This window comes from Drosophila rhopaloa, unplaced genomic scaffold (assembly GCF_018152115.1).
Source record: "Drosophila rhopaloa isolate 14029-0021.01 unplaced genomic scaffold, ASM1815211v1 contig_178, whole genome shotgun sequence".
In the NCBI taxonomy this organism is placed as follows: domain Eukaryota; kingdom Metazoa; phylum Arthropoda; class Insecta; order Diptera; family Drosophilidae; genus Drosophila; species Drosophila rhopaloa.
In genome coordinates this window covers 6454504-6474051 of record NW_025335059.1, presented here as the reverse complement: position 1 = coordinate 6474051, position 19548 = coordinate 6454504, and the positions used below count along the sequence as shown (strand labels likewise).

Here is a 19548-nt window from a genome sequence, read left to right as displayed (position 1 = left end):
GTATTTTTAAATGCGATTAAAAGTGCAAAGCTTTGCTCTTGACATATATAACTTAATTTTCAGTTAAGTGTAATAAATAATTAATAAAATAATATTAAATTTAATTTGTTTGACTAATAAATGCATTAATTGGAGAAGCGATAATATTAAATATGGACATTTGTTGTGCAAATATTCTAATTCTTATTGGTCGATTTTACGTTCTCAATTTAATTAGTCTCAAAAAGCTATACAAAATAAAATCAGAAAAAGTGGCTGAGAAAAAATTCACCAGGGCTTTGTATAAGAAACCTTCTTTACTGTTAAATCCGCCTTTCTATTATTTACGCAAATTGCTTGCGACTGTCCATTCAGGCAGGATTCTTGCAGGGATTCTCGTTCAACCGAGAGCATTTTAAATTGGAAATAAATCAGAGGCCGAAGGACCAACATATTTGGCCCATCGACTGAAACGAACATCCTCTGGAAGAAAAGTACAAACTCGGCAAATTCTCTCTGCTCGCACATTAAAGTTGCATTTATTTCTGGGGAATCATGGGGGCTATATAAAGTCAGGGAGCCACATAAAAAGGAAAGGAGGCTGCCTAATGCGGCAATTGTTAAACCAAATGCAAATAGACGTTGCAGTTGGCAGTCCCCGAAGAACTCAGGCCGCGTGCCAGGCATAAATCACTCCAATGACTGCCCCTGCTTCTGTTCCTCCTTCTCCCTCTGCCCCTCGTCCAATTCTACTGCCTGGTTCGTTTCCGTTTCCGTTTCCGCTTCCCCCGGAGCCTCCAGCCTCAGTTCAGACTCCATACCCAGCTCCAAATCCATGCCGTACGCCTCCCTGTCGACGGTTAGTTTGGTAACGCTCTCGAGAGTTTTTATGGTTTGCATATACAGCTTCTTGGCCAACTCCTTGTCTTGGCCCATCTCCGAACTTTCCACAATTTCGCAGTCACTGCAACGGACAAAAAGCAAAAAAAAGGGGAGAGGGATGTAAAAAAAAAGTGGCCAACAAAGTGCTGCTAATGCGGCCAACAGAAACTGGAGTGGCCATGGCAACTACTCACTTGAAGTACTCGCCGGTGACTTCCTTCAGCTGGGGATCGGTGGCCAAGCGGATGGCGCACTGGGCTCCTTCGAAGGCGTTCTTCATGAAAAGCCACATCCACGGGTAGGTGACTGCCTTCACGCAGATGGACGACATCAGCGGTGAGCTGAAAAGTTAACCAATTATTATTCTCATTGTGAATACAAGGGAAGGAGCCAAGTTTTGCTGGCGAAACATCGTCATCAAACTCTTTAAAAAGTGAAGTTTCTTTTAATTGTCCTTAAAAGAGACCCTTAAAAGAGACCCTTAAAAGAGACCCTTAAAAGAGACCCTTAATCATTCTTCAATTAAACAAACAAAAAAATAACAAATTTACATTTCATAATTTCTTTTCATGTATGAAAAATCATTTAGCTTTTATTCAAATAAAATTCAATTTTGTGTGGTCTTTACTATGCCATCATTGATTTTTAAATTTGTGTGGTTTCTTTGAATAAGGGGAATTTATTTTGCCTCTTAAAATAAGGCATTTAATTCAATTATAAATTCTATTCTTGGCATTTTATGTTTACTTGAAATAAAAAGAATTCAACTGAAAATCTATGTGCATTTTCAAAGTCTGAGAATTTAGGCCTTCTATTGATTTCAATCACAAATATTAAAATATGGTTATTCGTTTTTATGGGCTTTATAAAAGCCCATATTATTTATTTATTTATTAGATAACACCCAGAACACACGAGCTTCATACTAAAACTAAAAACACTTGTTTATTAAGATTTTGCCATACTGGGAGCCATCTTAAAATAATATAAATAGAAAAGGTTAAGAGTGCACTTTGATTTATTTATATTGTTTTACCCCAAACGAGCGACAACACTACTTTTGTTTTTTTTGTTGGTATACCAACTGAGAATTTTCTCAAAAGTTTCAAGTTATCCACAGACTTAAATATGAATTTTATTGCTTAACTTTCTGTTTGATATTTAAAGCAGATTTCGCTTTCAATTAAATAGTTAATATGAAGTTTAGTTTTATAAAAAGTTTTACTAAATCTGGCCTCTAAACAAAACTTTACCAATTTCATTTTTGGGTGCATTGTTTTTATGACATTTTCAATTGGGGCGATTAAGGGTGGCAATTCTGCCAGATGTCCTGCCATCAATTCAACCGCTCAAAACGTTGATCTCCAGCTTTTGGCCAACTCTGCAGCTGGGCGTGGGCCAATTCCAGGGATTGAGCCCAACGAGTTGTGCGAAATGTCCGCCCACGAGCCCACTCCCAACCATTTCTTTAAACCTGTCATTCTTTACTCTAGCACTTTAAAAAATAAAGATATTTTTTTATTTTTATATTAAAATCTTGAAAACATTTATGTATGTATATTGTATTTTCAATATAGCCCTAAATCAATGGAGATTGGATCTTTTAGGCGTTTAAAAGTGGATGAGTATCTTATGTTTATATTGAAAAAATATTAAAATTCAACAATAAATTATTTCGATGGCAAAAATCTTAGAAAACCAAATATTACAATATAATTTGCTTTGTGGTGTTAGGATACAAATTATATATTTTTATTAAAATGGTTTTTAATAAAATATTTGTATTCGTTTTTTCTCTGTGTAGTTCTGATGCTGCCTTTTCAGGAAGGATTACGAACTTGCGCGCAATTTGCTTAGCTGTCGTTGTTAATGCTTTGCGCCCTCGTTTGCCGCTTTCCTTTTGTTTTTCCAGGCGGGCAACGAACGATGAACGGTGAGCAAGTTCACCGACACTTGAACACGATAAAACGATAAATAAATAATTAATGCGTTTAACTTTTCCATTTACGCTTTTTCCGTGACTTGAGCATTAACTGCTTTTCATTTTCATTCATTTCATACTACGCACAGATACGGACAACGCATAAAAGCGCTAGCATGTGTGCGCAGTGATGGCAAAATCTATAAAGTAATTGGTATCTAGGTACAAAGCTAGGTGAAAATTATACCTTCTAGTTTATATACTTCTTTGGGACAATTTAAAATAAAACAATTTCTTGTTTTACACATTTCATGTTAAATATAATATTTGGTTTTATATTTATCATATCTTCAATTGTATAAGCGATTACAATATATTTAAGTTTTTTTATTTTCCTAAAAAAGATTATTGTTAAGTACAATATTTAAGTATTTAATTTTTAACCTGAGAAAATTCTTTAAGAAGTTAATACTTTTGAAGTGAGTTTTTAGGATAAACACATTTAAGCATCGGTTTTTTGTGAAATATGTATCAAGGTATTAATTATGTTGTGAGTCTAGTACCTCAACTAGGTAAAATAAAGTACCTTACCCATCACTGTGGTTAAATGAGTCTGACCTGGCCCTGGACCCTCCCTGTGACCCCTGGATCCCCCATTTTCCTACAAAGTTAAATCTCCTTGTCCTGGGTCGAGGCTGGTGTTGATTCCATTCATCGTTTTACGCCAGCGTTTTCATAGATACGAGTATCTGTCCTTGCTCTTTCCATCCCGCAATCCTTCTGCTATATATTTTACCTCCCCCACTGGTTGCATTTTTAAAGTGCATAGAAAGCTGCAGGGGCTGCAGATGGTTTGTTGGGGAAAATGGGAAAAAAGTGTAAGACAAAAATAAATGTGTGTGTCCGGGTCGTGGCTTAGACTCGGGGGTTACTCTTTAGATTCATTGATTAATGGCTGTTTACAAGGTACAGTAAGAAAATATTGGGGGGCTTAAAAGATTACATACACTTTCGAGATAAATTGGTAGAATAATTGACTTGAGAGCTTCGTTGACACTTAACTAAGTGATTTAAATGTTTATTGTAAAAAAACAATATTACAATATATTTTGTGACTATTTCAATGATCAATGAACATCTATTTTTTCTTATTTCTTGCCTTTGAACCACCCATATCTGATGGTCAATAATATTTGCGCATTTCAAGGGCCTCAATATTGCGTATACGCAAGCAGCCTGATATACTCACACCATTTATGGAGCGCCGGGAAATTTCTGCCTGACTCGCTAAGCTGCAGCGGTGCAAAGTTCATTTAAAGCTCCGACCTGCACCACCTGCTATTACCAACGTGGAAAATCTTTTAGCTTCACGTGTGAATACTCGGCCAGCCAAAGGATAAAGAGCAGCAAAATGGCTTGAAAGGAAAAAAGAGCATTGCTTTTTCCGAGTATTTTCCTTTAATACCACAATAGATGGGCCACGAGCGGAAATTGAATCCACTCTAGGGCAAAAATTAATATCGTATACGCTACGTTAATTGCTTTTATTGGACAGGAATTTAAGTGGATAGCGACTAGATAGAGTTAAGTGCCTTTCTGACGATTATATTCAATTCGTCTTTTCAGATAGTTTTTTCAGTTTTACTTTACAGTTGGTAATAATCCAACTAACTTGTTTCTAGAATAACATTTAAATATAAAAGTGTGTATACCTATTCATTTTTAGATAAAGAATTTTGTTGAAGTTTTTTCAGAGGAATTAGAATTAGAATTGATGTCCTTTTCTCTTAAATTGTAGAACTATGCATTTAAATAATGTGAAATATATTTGTTCTGACTTATAAAGTGAAAAAAAAACAAACTTAAAATCAAATCAAAGGCAAATAAATCGATCTATTACAATTTGTTATATTTAAACACTCAAACAGCTTTGTAGATTTGCAACTATCAAGTGGATAAAAGGCCGCAATAAATCAGCTCTGATTCACAACCATAAACTGACCTTCCTGCCAAGATGAAGCGTGATAAAAACGAAGCCTGATGATGAGTGTGAGAGCCACAAGCTCGAAAGCCCAGCAGGTATCAGTTTTTCAATCAATGGCAGCTGCAAAAAATGCCCGACGAGTGTCAGGATGTGGGCGTGGCCAGGATAGGAATGGCATTGCATGGATGAGGCTGACAGCTGCTTCAGCACTTTTGCAGTTGCCAACGAAAGTCAGAGTTATCTCCGATATGAATAGTGAATGTGTATTGTATGCCGGAAAGGAAGCGAGGGAGTTGACGAGTGGGCCGAGCACAACAAAAGTTCAATTTGGCGCTACAAAGTCTGTAAAAAGAAAATCTACTTGCAGAGGCAAAACATGTAACAGAATGCAGCAGCAAAAAGCACAACAGAAAGACATACGATGGACAGGAAGCCAATGCATGTTAGCTACATGCACTTGAAAAAAAGTGGGCTTATTCAAACAAAAAACTATAAAATGCTAGTTAATTAAAAACAATTTTTTTTTGTAATTATTAAACTTATGTACATTTAACCCAATATGAAATTAATAGTTTGTTTTAAAACAATTTAATATTTACGAACATGCTTGATAAGTTATATTTTGTAAAGCAAAAAATGTGTATTTGGACTTTGCGTTGAAACTAAAAGCGCACCTTGGAACGTAATGTCAATTATTATAAGTTATTTACTATCGTTAGGGCATGATTCTTAAATGTTTTATCTAAGGTACTCCAATGATTAGTTTTTCTGTTTCGTGCGTCAATTAATATTTATGAAAATATGTCAAAAATCTGAAGAATATTTCTGAGTGCTCCCCACATGTGCATCAAGAAGTTCCCACACATCCAAGCCTGCCAGGAACCCAACTCACATTCACCTACATGTACAGCCACTTGATGTCGCTTCCGCTGTTCATTTGCTGTTTTATTGCCGCTGCCCGCAGCAGTTGGCCAAGTTTTGGGGTGAGTGGGGGTGGGCTTTTGGCCACTAGAGGTGAGCATGTGTTTTATTTCGCTTAATTTGTTCTGGCTTTCTCTTTTCTTTGTGCCAGTTACAATATAATAAAATAGAGCAATGTTGGTAAAATGCGCACGCTATTTAAAACGTTTCAATGAATGTTGAATATCTGACATCAACTTCTACAAATAAAAGTTTATGGTTCTGTTGTCTCTATTATTTGAAAATTATATATTTATAAAATATCTTAATAATTGTCAGGGAATGAGAATTTAAAAATCTAAAATATTATTATTCAAAAAATTCTAAAACGTTAAATAGAAAAATAGCTATACATTCAAAAGGGTTTTTAAAAGAATGGAAATATATATATATTTCTTTCTCTGTTAGACACAAATGTTTTTTAATTTTTTATTTATTTAGAGGAAACAAAAATAGTTGTGTCTACAGCCAAAGAAGTGATTGTTAAAGAAATCCTATTATCAAACTGTGCCCATCTCTACGAAGTATTTCGTGTCTCGTTGGCTTGGCTTTTCCGTTGTTCTAGGCGCTGCGCCTAGGTCACGTGCCATGCCAATAGGAGCAGGACCATCCACATCCACACCCACACCCACATCTCCATTTCCGTGCCCATGTCCTTGTCCACACCGCCATTCCACCTTCGCCTGTCAAGGTGCTGCGTTTTATGTCCAAATGATTTGTACGCTCGCCAAGGCATTTGATTTCATTCTTTCACTTTTTCCATTTCAGGGTACTTTTTGCTGCCGTATTGTTATGGCATTTTGCAAATTGTAATGACGCATGTTAACAATGTTTCTGGTTCGGTGGGGAAATGGAAATGGAGCTCAAGCCGAGTAGTTATACTTGTACATATGCAGACAGTAAAATTTGTGTCTATGATGGATTATGTTTTCCTGGTCTCTGACAGCCCAACTTTTGTTTCTTTGGGGCGGAGGAGAAGTGTATCTAAATCTTTGCCTCTTTGCCGTTCGCTTCGCAACTTTACATCATTTATTGCCATTGAATTGTGTAATTTGTTGTACGTGCTGGTTGTGCTAGTCTCTGCAACAGTGTGCGTTTGTATCTGTGTGTTACACACTTGAGCACCTGCTCCATTGTGCCCGAATGAGTGGGTCCTGGCCACCTATTGTCCTGGGCTTCGGCCCTTCCACTGGCCCTCTTAAATCCCCATTTACATGTGTATGTCGCATGTGCGAACAGGGCTTTATGAACAGGCTCATAATAACTTACAAATTCAATGGTCGTTTGCTGATGACTAATCTTTTGTTCTTATCCGAAATGTCTAAATCATCTTACATGTAAGCATGTAGCAACTTAAAAGTTTGGACAAATTTACTTTGGTTACTAAGACACAGGAATCTCTATGGTTATTTAAAATTACATGTAAGTAACTTTAAAAGTTATATAAATGGTGCTTTCACTTTGTCATTTTTTGATATATTATATAAATATTAATTGTGAATTAAAATTTAATTAACTTCTATGCATTTCTTAGGAAATTATTAAAGCCGTCTTGCGTTTCATGTGTTGAAGGGTCTTTTAATTTCAAATGTAATGTAACTTTCTAAGAATAAATCTAGATTTTCCCTTCAACGCTTGAAAAAAAAAATGAAAAAATCTGTGAATATATCTTTCCAGAAACTCGTCCACACTGGACACTCTGAATAGATGTATTTCCTGAGAAATGATTTAGCATTCAGGGTCAGGCTGCCCTCGGTGCCCGCACATTGTCGGCAAATTCTAATTTATAACTGCCAAAAAAAAGGAAGCAGAAGAAAAACAAGGGAGAACTTTTGTGCCAGCTTAGAGAGCATCAATAAATTTCGCATTAATTCTGGTCCCATCATTAGGAGACTGGGCCCCGGACATGTTCATGTTCATTGCCGGCAGTAAGTTCACAATGTGCCACCAATGATGCTGCCCACCAGAGATGCCAACTACTAATTCCTAATAAATAATCATAAATTAAAAAATCAAAAAAATAGGTTCACAGTTTTTTACTTATACATATTACTCTAATAAAATGATGAAATAAATTATTTTCTTGAAATTTGTATTCCCTTTCCAATGGTTAGTTTTTTATCTGAAGATAAGCAATTTCTTTGAGTTTCAATTTTACATATTTATTTGTTTAAACCCCTTTTAGTTTTAGGTGAAAATAGCACAACTTAAGTATTAAAGAATGCTTGAATTTGTAATAAATAAATTATTAAAATTACAAAGTGAAATGGTAAACAAAATTTAAAATGCTACATAATATTGGAAAATACCTAAAGTATACAGTCATACATTGTTAAGAATGGGCTATTTCTGATATGCCTGCTCTCCCTGAGACGATCTAAAAAGGAATAAATCTTTTCAGAAAAAGTCAAGCTGTCACCACAGTCGGCAACATTAGCAGCGTCAACAGAGCCACATCCAGCAACTGTCACCGGGGCGTGTGTTTGGGTCTGAGTCTGGGTCATAACTCAAAAGGACGACGTGGCGGGGCTGGCGGGCAAAAGTTGACCCAAACGGAGCTTGGCCAACAGTTAGAGCCGACCCCCAGCTTGACCCGCCGCCGTTTCAATTGCGGCCGACCCGCGTCTCTGACTTGGCCGCTTTTAATTACCGCATTTCACTTTTGCGCAGCATCCCGCTTTCTCCCATTTTGGCAACTGCCATTCAATGGCAGCTCATCTGCATTTGATGATGAGGTGTGGGCGTGGCCGGGTGAAAGTTCATTGCAGCTGTTGTCATTTACAATGGCTGCTTTTTGTTGTTGCTCTTTGCACGGTAACAAAAATGTTTCCAAAAGTTGAAGTGTTTTGATAACAGACTTATTCCAATATGACACCATTTAAAGTAGGAAAATTATAGCTTTAAGGAACTCAAAGTACATACTCCATATATTATGTTAGATATCGTTTTACGTATTCTGAACAATATAATATTATAATTGAGTAACACCAATGTTCTGTAAAACAATTCAGTTCCAAATCTAAACATTAAATGGTAATCTCATAAACTCAATACCATTAAATACTAAACCCAACAATATATAGATGCATATTACAATATTTCTCCCAGTGTACTGGTAATGTTGCTGATATGGCTGTTGCTGCTGGCACTTTGTCCTTCCGCAATTTGCAACTGTTTGTCGTGTTTGCACGTCCTTTTCTGTGTATTGTGCAAATGCCCTTCTTTGGTTTTGCTTTTTTCTCACAGTCTCACAACTAATTTGCATGCCTTAAAAACGGATTTAGAAACAAAATGTAAATCCACTCATTGGGAAACTGTAACGCCTGAACATGTTTGGCCTAAGTGTTGCCAACTAATGGTAAATCGTGTAGCATGAAAATCGATGGCAACCAGAAATGACCATGAGTCGTAATGAGTTTCTGCGAATAGAGTAGGGCTGGTTTAATTTTGTATTGTAGTTAAACACAATTTTGTGTGGAACATGTAAGAACCACAGAATGTAGAAGAAGCCATATTCTAACCACTATTTATTTTATATTTGTCTGAAATATTATATATATAATCTCTATTTTAGTTTATAGTCTTCAAACCCTAAAATGTTTTCCTCCCATTTAGCTTTGCAATCCGATAAGCAATTTTTCTGGTTGTGATTAGGTATTTGACCAACCCATTCGGAATTTCCAAATGAATTTGGCCTTCGGTTGAAATGTTACCTTGATGCTGCTGCCAAAAAAGGGGGTTTCATTTCAAGCCCCGCCCGAATGACTTGGCAACTTTTTGATTGCATCAAAACGTGGCGGTCCCTCAACCCCGAAAGATATAGATACCAAAGTCAGGGGGATAGAAAGAGAGAGGCTGGGATGTAGGAAAGAGATAAAAACAAAAACTAGCGTTGCTTAATGAAAGTGCAAAAGTTTTCTTCCGCGCGACCACGAAATGAGCTTACAATTTAGTTAAAGTTTCAGTTGCGTTTTGCACTTTGCCCCCGTTTCGTTTGAATTTCAATTTGGGTTGCGGGTTTCCCTTAGTTTGGTTTAGTTTGGTCTGGATCTTAGTCACTTACTTGCGAAAGTGCCGGGTTCCGCGGACGAGGCCCGGCGTACAGCAGTTGACCGTGACCGAGGTACCTGTGGGGAAATTAGCGCAGTTTCATTATTTTGTTTTTCGGAAATCAAGATTGCGCAGTGAATGCATCAATGATTCAGACTGCAAACTATGCAAAAATATTTCGCACTGCACTGACAGAAACTTATTTAATGTCCTTAAAAATGGAAGTAAAAAGAAGTTGGAATAGACTGCAAAGAAATGCCCAAAAAAGTTCAATTAAATTATCTCTAAAACAAAATGGGCTTACATTTAAACATAACATTTTTTTCGAACCATTTTCTGTGTAAGAGTAAAATATAATATAAAATATTTTGGAATAATATATAATATATAATAGATCTATCCCTTTAGTTTTTTGAAATATACAAATTAAAGTTCTGAATTCATAAGAAATTTTTTAAGTTTTTCGCTTGCCAAATAAATTAAAGTAAGCTTTCAAGTAATGATATTGATGTGATTTAAATGCAATAAAAATGAAATATAGTTGAAAACCAATTAAGATATAAACCCATTAATTATTTTTTTCCTCTTCCTATGGCCACTAGCTGCGCAATTGAGATAGCCCAAAAAGCAGTTCCTCTGAGTGCAGTTTCCTATTCCGCTTGGGAAAACCCCACCCTGTTCACCACCCACTTTTGGGCACTTACCCTTGAGTTCCCTGGCCAGCCAGCGGGTGGCCAGCAGGACGCAGAGCTTGGAGTGGGCGAAGGCTTCGCGGGCGTGGAACTTGACCGACCAGGTGCCCACATTCAGTGGATCGTCGAAATCGATTTTCGCCCCCTGGTGGGCGTGGGCCGAAACGAAAAGGATGCGTCCTTGCTCCGAGCGCCGCAGGTGGGGCAACAGCAGGTGGGTCAGCAGGAAGGGGGCCAGGTAGTTCACCTGGCTGTGCCGCTCGAAGCCATCCTCCGTGGGCACCTGGGTGTTGGCGAAGACCACGCCGGCATTGTTGACCAGCACGTCAATCCGCTCGAATTCCGCCATCAGCTGGCCGGCAAAGTGATGGACACTGCGCAGCGAACAGAGGTCCAAGTAGCGGGCCTCCACGAAGTACCTGTCCGCCGGATTGTCATCATCATCCGGGGATGTTAGCGGGGTGCGACAGCCCAGCTCCCGTTTGATTATGGCCGCCGCCCTTTCGCCCGCCTGGAGATTCCGGCAGGCCAGGATTATCCGACCTCCACGGCCCGCCAATGCCTGGGCTATTTCGAAGCCAATGCCGCTATTCCCGCCTGTGACCACCACGATTTGCTCCTTGATTTGATTATCGTTCGGACAGCGCTGGCCGCTCATTAAGGTCCTGGCATGCGGGTAAAGGACACAGATTAGATGGCATATGGGGCAAGGGGGAGAGTTAGTGAGTTGGTGGGTGTGGCATGTGGGATGTGGTCTGTGGTTTATGGCTCGCTTAATGACGTCCTGCATCCATGTCGCGTGTGTGCACTAAGCTAAATTAACTAAAATACATGGGGTGGCCTTATCTGAACGGAAATATTTTTAAAATCTACACCTCAAATTTAATAACATTTTTAACTCAAAAAAGATAAAATATGAAATAATGATCAAAAAATAGCTAAGATTAAATAAATTTGTAAACTATTATTAAGAAATCATTTGGGTGTTTTATTCAATATCAAATATAAGACTGTTGTTTAAAAGATATGCCATGAATTTGTTTTTATTAAAGCTGTATTTTGCAAGTATACACTTATTTTTCTGAGTGTCTAGTGCAGCTTATTGGTTTAAGGGTGGTATCGGGATTTTGGCTTATTGATAGGCGTTAATGGAATCAGCATACCCATTTGCATGAATATGCCTGGGGCCAATCAAATTCAAACTTGAATAAATTCGTTGCATTTGTGTTCACATTATTGTTAATTTATTTAATTTCAACCCACAGGACATGAAATGGAATAAGTTCAGAAAAGGTATTAGCAAAAGCTTTAATCTCAACACAGGCATAAAATTGACTAATTAGTATTTATTTCTTGATTTTCATGCAACACAACATTTCCCCAAAATCCCTAATAAATGCGTAACTATTTGGACAATTACTATTGGGGTCAATTAATTCGCATGGCTAAGTTCTAATTCATTTTACATTCGTTTAATTACACTTTGTGTTCATTAGTGCTGTTGTGTAGAAATTTTAGTCCTAAACAATTTAAATGCAATGCATAGATGCCAACACATTCGAAAATGAATAACCAAATTTTTTATTGAACATGCCTTTCGGAAAGCACCAAATTATCTATTCCATTTGTGGTCAATTTAGTTGACTGTGAATTATGTTTCATTGCAAAATATGTCTATCCAATTTTAACTGCGTAAAACTGTAAGTAATAGGTATGCCTAAACCAATATCATTAATATAATACACTACAATTACTTTTTAACTTGCTTTTCTTCCCTTCGTTTAAGTGCATACTCTCCCGCCACTGAAGCCACTTAAATTTCTGCAGTTTGCAGTCAGATATTTCCTCTACTTATAATCTTCACCACATTCCATTTGCTCCACTTCATTTGGCGGGGACTTATTTTGGCACTTAAGTCTAAGTTTTCCCTGCCATCCTTCATTTTGGAATTCATTTGGCATTTCATTTACTTTGAGCCAAACTTGGCAAAATCCACTTTGTAAATATTTTGAAGGTGGTTCTGAGGGGGGTGGTGGAGTGAAACGGAGGCTGAAGTGCCATATTGCAGTCGCTTTCATTTCTATTTCCGCTTCCGCTTTCCCGGCTTATACTAACACCTGCAACTGCGCAACGACAGATAGCAAAGGGGTCACAAAAACCGCGATTCTCGAACAGAGCAAGAATAACAAAAAAATCAAGTAAGAAAGCAATTTAGTACCTATACTATCGATACCCTGTTAAATTCTTATTATTTTCTGTATTTTTAAAAGTTTTAACATCACCTATAGTACTTTTAAATTTCAATTTCAATTGATTATCATTATTAAAATATAACCTTTTAGGCAGCCAAAAGCAAATTGTTATTCAATTACGTTTTAAACCTTATTAATGAAATTTTGAGCAATATTTAACGCACATTTAAATGATACCTATTTACTTCTTCAGGAAAATGTTAAGTTATTAAATTTATTCATTACCTAACTTATTTTGGTTATACATGGATAAAGTCTCCCCTTGTTACCTTCGAATTTTGAGAGTAACAAAAATGAAATTTATCTTTAGATATTACACATTATCCGGGTCTTCTCTGCAACAAGCTCTACCATCATCTCTGTATGAAATCCACTTAAAAAGTTTTTCGCGAATGCAGACGGTGGGGGAGTTTTTACTGGGATGCTGCGACATTTATTTACGTGTGTCCGAGGCAGAACTTTTTATGCCCCGAATGGGTTGGTGGCGGGGTGTGGCCGGGTGAAAAAAAAGGGGGAAAAAAAAACAGTTTCCGTTGACTCATCGCACTCACCGCACTGTAATCACAATGCCCACCGTAAGGGCCGCTATCGTGGGCCACCACGTGGAGAAGGGATCCGCCTCCTCGAACATGGTCAGCAGTCGCTCCATCCTCGGAAGCTCTCTTACTTCTTATCCCCTTGGTGAATGCACTTCCTCACTGCTCACAGCTCACTCCCCTGCACTTTCTCTTCCTGGCTGTCGATGAATGAATCTGTGACGTCGTCTGCACGGCACAATTGTTGAACGCGAACTGAACGGGATCCGTAGTAATAAATATAAATTCTTATTGTCGTGGTCACCCGCTGGGGGCAACATACACGTATGTGTAAGTACAGTGATCACTCGCTAATAGACACTTGCTTATTAACATTATTTTGTTTCTTTTTTCGTTCAACTATTAAAAATAAAATTTTTTTGATAAGCTCTTATGAAAGCAAAGGTTTTAGTACTCATTTAATTAAGTAAAAAGTATTCCTTTTGACATACATCATTATTAATTGCTTTTCCATATTTTAGTTTTAATAGAATTTTGAAAAAATAATGTTGCCATGGTGGCACACTTACACAAAAATAATTTCTCTACTAATATTAACAACATTTTGGTTATTTTTGTATAAAATAAAGGTTTCAGCACATTTGCTGTATAAGTTATAAAACAAAATTTAGCTCCAGAAATAAAATTTTTTTAGTTTGTTCTGTTGTTAATTTCTAGAAAATTCTTTTACGTTTTAACTACGCTTAGCGAGTGATCTCTGCATAAATGCGGGCTTGTGAGGGGATTCGCTCACATTTGAGCGCAGATTTTCAGAGCCGGCAAAGAAGATGTCGCTGACAATTGAATTTAAATGACCACCCCGCTCAACATCGCCTCATATTTGCGCCCCTTGAAACGTCACCGGCATATTTTCAATTTACATAAATGCTTGTTGCGCGGCATACGAAATGAGCGCTAGAATGAGATGGCGAAGCTGTCCCCTAGCCTCTGCTTTCTCCTTTCCTCCCCTTCCGGTTTTTCCAGCTTTTCCACCTGCCGTCGCTTTAAAGGTTAGGTGCAAATTTGCACAGGCCGCAATAAAGGAACGTGAGAGGGTCTCGAAATTCTGCTCGCTATTTACACGCGTTTTCCATTTTTTAATTTGTGTTTTTATCTCGCTTTTCAGTAATTTTTTCGCATTTATCCTGCGGATTACGCATTCGGTTTGCATATTTTTGTATGTGGAAACGCGGACTTATGTGATTCAATTAATCTTCCGCGGTTTCAGCTCGAAGACCTCATTTTTTTTTGCCCGTACTTAAATAATACTAAATCTTTTTTTTTTTGCAACCGTGATAAGTGGCCACAAATTTTAATTACCTTTTAACAGGTGTCGCATGAGATAAGATACGAAAATAAAATGGTTTGGGTTTAAATATAAAAATCTTTTTTTACCTATTTTATTTATAATTAAATTATTGAGAGATTTTTTTAGATTTTCCTTTTTTTTAATATTAATTGCATACTTTTCCCTTTATTAATTAGATTTTGAGATTCGCATTCAAATAAAAATTTAAAAAAACATGTATTTAGACAAAGGCAAAGGCATGTCTATATAAATTTAATTTGAATAACTGTACAAGCTAATAATTAATGTTTGCACTGATATAAAATGAATAATGAAAATATGGCTTTTTAATTGCGTAATTGCTTAACGACCCTAAAAGAGTGAATTTAATTACCGCCAAATGATAATTGTCATTGGCTTCAAAGCTGAAACCATCCAACAGTTTGTGCTAATCATTGTAAAATAATTGAGTGCGAAATAATTCTCTGTTGCACATAAAGGTATTTAGGATATTTATTATTTAATTAGGTTTTTTAAGCAAGTGGCAAAGAAAGACTGATTATATAGATTTAATTTATACATTTTAATAAGCTCTAGAGGTAAAAATCTAAACACCAAAATGTAAAGTCATATTCTTTAATTTATGGCACGGGGAGGAATACCGACCTTTAATATTCCAATTCTTTATTTACCTTGCTCGTTGGTTATTCACACTGTCGAAATGTTTTATCCAGAAGAGATCTCGACGGAGGGCCATCATCATTCGTTTCCTGGGACTGTGAAACGCTATTCAGAGACCCTTTCAGTCCATTTCGTTTAACTCCCTCTCACCCTTTGAAACTTCAATTCAATTACAACGCATCCATAAAACATGTCAGCAACTAAATATATTTTTCGAGTAATTTAGTCCGCAGCACACAGACTACCACGATAGTTTCCATAGTCACAGCCCCTATGGGAGCTATGAAAAGTGCACTCAATGCACTTTACGCCTCCTCGTTCGCAGTGTGTTGTTTCCATTTCCGGTTTAACAATTGATTGAACAGCATCCCAATATGGGGGCTATGGCTATTCCCGCCCATTTCGAAATAAATGAAATTGCACACTCAAATGGACCTTTGTACGTGTATTAATACTTTTGTTATATTTTTCGCTTTCGTTTATTGAACGTTTCGTCAATTTACATACTCTTGTGTCTAATGTAGCCTATGTTTTTTGCCAAATTTGCATATTCATTTCAATTTTAATCTGCGTTGCCTTTCGTGTCTCGTGTTTCGATTTGATTCGATTCTTGTTCATTGTTACATTGAGTGTGGTTTTAGTCGTTTGCTTTAGCTAGTTGGTTTTTGCTCAGACAGTGTTTTTTCCATTAATTTTTAATTCTAATTGGTAAATTGTTGCAGATATTATGCTTCTTTCATTGATGTGCGTGTAGTTATATACGTGTGTGTGTGTGTGTGGTGTTTCTGTGTGGTAGTGTGGCTGTATGATAGATATATAGATAGTGTTTATGTATTTTTTTGCTAGATTTGCGTGGAACATTTTCTTATTTCATCTGCAAAATAAAGTAGTTTCCATAAGCAAAAGTGCATGAGTTTTTTAATGTCTCTATGTCTTTGTGTTAATTGGTATACGTATGGACAGTGCGTTTCATTGCAACAAATCAGATAACATTTTCAGTATAAAAGTGGGATAAAAGCAAAAATGTTTACAACTTGGATTTATCTTTTTGGGGAATTTATAAAATTTGTCATATTGTTAGTGAAATATTTACTGAATAAAAAGAATACGATTTTTAAAAATAAAGCAAGTCAAACAAATTTAAATTTATTGATTTCAAATAAATTTGGACATTTATTTAATTATCAAACTACTCTAATACTTTTGAAGCTCTGAATCGCACTGTATGAGTTGTTATCTAATTCTATATTTTTCAGTTATTCAGTTGAGATAGCTTAAGCATCTTATTGATGTGTTCAAGTACTCTATATACACATGAAATCGAAGTCAGTTTAATAACAAAGAATCTTTTAACAGAAAGTTCGTAACAATGTAAACACTTTTAGATTCGCTAAGAATTATCAAACGAGGTTTGTTTTTTTTTATTAATCATTTGCTTTGTTGTTTTTCCGTTTAAAATTAGTATCACTAACAAGCTTTTGTTTTATTTTTTAAATGTTCTATGCTGCCAGAGGTGAAAAGAAATAGGGTCTCTTCTTGAGTCCTTACATTAGTTCTTCTCACCACTTTTAACAATGTCTTAATTTTCAATCTACTTTAGTTCAGTTTTGTGTGTTTTTTTGTTCAATAGTGTGTTTTGTGTTTGACTTGTTACTAAAGTTAAAGTTTTACTTTTGCTTGGTCGTCAATTGTAAATATATATTATTATATTCATAGGCATAGAATTTGTAGTATCTATAAATAGGTATATGTAATCGTATATACGCACAACTAATCGCAAGAATCTATGCAATTTTGCAACTCTCATTTCCTATACAATTTGAAAAATGTCCCCAAGCTCTTGAGGGTATGAGTGTTATCTACTTAAGGTTTACTCTTAAGAAAAGCAAACTGCCACGCCCAGCCGCACAGCCTTACCTATTTAAGTATATGTAAATGATTTACAAGCTAGAAATTGTAAATTTATGCTACGTAAAGTTGAAAAGGACAATAAAAATAATCTCTCGAATATTTACAGCGGACTTCTAGGGTGGGCGGGGGTGTGGTTTTTTTGGGTGGATATGTGGGAACTACCGGGGTGCTATCATTATTGCCATCATGGCCTCGACATATGCATACTAAACTGGAAAAATGTTTTGCAATATTTGTGTATGAATAAATTCCCCTCCTCGTTGCTTTCATTCGGAATTTGGTGTGTGTTTTTTCTGTGTTGATGTTCAACTTTATTTGATGTTGTCAACCTTTTTGTTACAGCTTGTCCGCAGAAATTGTTATTAATAATTTATTGATACAACAATTTGTGATATTTTTAGAATCGTTGCGTGCCTTTCAATTTATTTATTTATGCATTTTTGGTGTTCAGGCTTGGGCTATCAATTTTACCTAGCTCGTGTATAGTTAATCGATTCTGGCAATGTGCGGATTTGGTTATATACTATGTACAAATTGTTCCAATGCCCAGATTCGCTGATTTATGCTGCAGACTTCTCTATTTTGTTGCATTTAGAATTCCAATTTTGTAGCTGCTGGTCGTGATGTGTTCATATGGCCGATATTAGGGTCATAAAATCTGCAAATAGCAAAGCGAACAAATATGAAAATTAGATTAGCGGTCGTCATGGCTGCGGCAAAGCAAATACATAACTTCAAAGCCTTTAATAACGCTCGATTGAGTCGGCTATATGTGTATATATATCCATCTGCTCATATGCCTGCTTTGCATACATGTACTTATGTTCAATGGATATCATAGTGAAAGGAAATATTCAATTTGTGGTGGAAATTCAGACCACTTATTAATTTACTGCACACGGAAATTCCACTTTTGGTTCGAATAAATGTATGTTTTTATGATTAAGCAATAACTTTAAATCCTTAACTTTCAACAAAATCATTAGCCATTAAAATAAATTGTTAAATTAATCGGTACCCATTATGAAATAATAACTTTGATATAACCATTATTAAATAATAACTTGTTGTAAAGACCTCTTCATATTAATGATATTTTTGGCAGTTAAGCCTAACACAATATTTACAGAATCGGGAACTAACAATATTTAATGGGGCCAATAAATTAAGTTCATGACACCCAAATTAATGAACTTTCGCTGGCAATTAGCTCATATAAATTTATTACGTAATGCATGAGAGTAATTTCGGGTAATGCAAACGGGGCAGCCCTGAACATAATCTACTCCCGTTAGGATACCACCAGCCCCTCTTTTGGTAACTGCCATTGTCAGGGCCGTTGCCATTTGCTCTCAACACTTTTGGCCATGGCTCAGACTCATTTCGTATAATGGACCATTCGGTTATTTGTTATTAACCCAAATGGGCATTCAACAAACCTAAAAACCCGCCGGAAAATATGGCAACACTTCGGCTGGGCCAAAATGTAACAGTAGCAACCAGAATCCAATCGATTTTAATAGTCAGAAACCAAAAGGTTTTCTCAAGGGAATAACGGGTATATGTTTTCCTCAGTTTATGGTCAATACAGTGTGTCACAAAGCAAGAATTCGGTACTAAAAATCTTCAGTTTCACGTTTATTAAACTTACTTACTCCAACTTAAAGACTTTAGACTAATATTTATACATTTTCTTTTAAAATACCAATAGAAATATCCAATTTAAATGCATATGAGAAATGAACTTAAAATACTTGATATTTAAATCAAAAGTGACCTTGGTTTCACATCCCACTCACACTGTAATAAGAAGGATATGGAGGGCCATGAATTTTCAGGACCTGACAATTTTTTAATCAACACCCAGATGGCCAACAGCAACAAATGGCCCAAAACAAAAACTCGGCTAGGAAATGTCGCTAACACAAATAAAAAACAAATGCAAAATATTCCCTGGCAATTTTGGCACGTGCACGCCCCACATTGTTGTTTTGCTTATTGTTTTTGTTGTTGTTGTTGTTGGCGATTGTGTGAACCTTGATTAACGCAACAGGAGGAGAACGGGTGGGGGAGGGGGAGGTTAGGGGTATGTTTGGCTGGCAACATCAGCGGTAGGAATATTGTTGCTGTTTGCCAAATCTCTCGGCGCTGTCTCTCTAAATTTTAACTATGAATGTCCTGGGCTTACAGCAACAACAACAACTGAAAATGTACAGACAGAAAAAACTATAAGGTAGCCAAATAGTTTGAAAATTTCGCGTTCTCTAAGTTCAATTCTTAAATTATAAAAATTGTGGTATTTTAATTGGAAATCCGATTACGTTTTTTTTTATTATTCGTATTTTAATAATTCTCACATTTTCAGAAAAGCAA

At 36.3% G+C, this 19548-nt stretch overlaps 2 protein-coding genes across 4 annotated transcripts in view; both read right to left on the bottom strand.

Moving 5' to 3' along the window:
• Positions 1 to 489: 489 nt before the first annotated feature.
• On the bottom strand, positions 490 to 13500 carry LOC108038580 (retinol dehydrogenase 13). The gene is made up of 5 exons (XM_044459040.1): positions 13272 to 13500; positions 10481 to 11133; positions 9790 to 9853; positions 1056 to 1202; positions 490 to 943 (listed from the first exon to the last, which is right to left on the bottom strand). The coding sequence occupies exons 1-5, from the start codon at positions 13367 to 13369 to the stop codon at positions 670 to 672; spliced, it is 1236 nt and encodes a 411-aa protein (XP_044314975.1). The 5' UTR covers positions 13370 to 13500; the 3' UTR covers positions 490 to 669.
• A 2204-nt stretch (positions 13501 to 15704) lies between these two features.
• Positions 15705 to 19548, bottom strand: part of LOC108052179 (patj homolog) — a 32913-nt gene continuing 29069 nt past the window's right edge. For all 3 annotated transcript variants that reach the window (XM_044459115.1, XM_044459117.1, XM_044459116.1), the window contains exon 4: positions 15705 to 17833. The gene's annotated coding sequence lies outside the window, so the exon portion shown is untranslated. The remainder of the gene's footprint in view (positions 17834 to 19548) is intronic.

Excerpts from the sequence above, each read along its gene's own strand:
- LOC108038580 (XM_044459040.1), bottom strand. The coding sequence starts at position 13,369 with ATGGAGCGACTGCTGACCATGTTCGAGGAGGCGGATCCCTTCTCCACG. Across the intron at positions 11,134-13,271 it reads GGCATTGTGATTACAGTGCG|GACCTTAATGAGCGGCCAGC; the intron begins GTGAGTGCGATG and ends CCCGCATGCCAG. Across the intron at positions 944-1,055 it reads GTCACCGGCGAGTACTTCAA|TGACTGCGAAATTGTGGAAA; the intron begins GTGAGTAGTTGC and ends TGTCCGTTGCAG.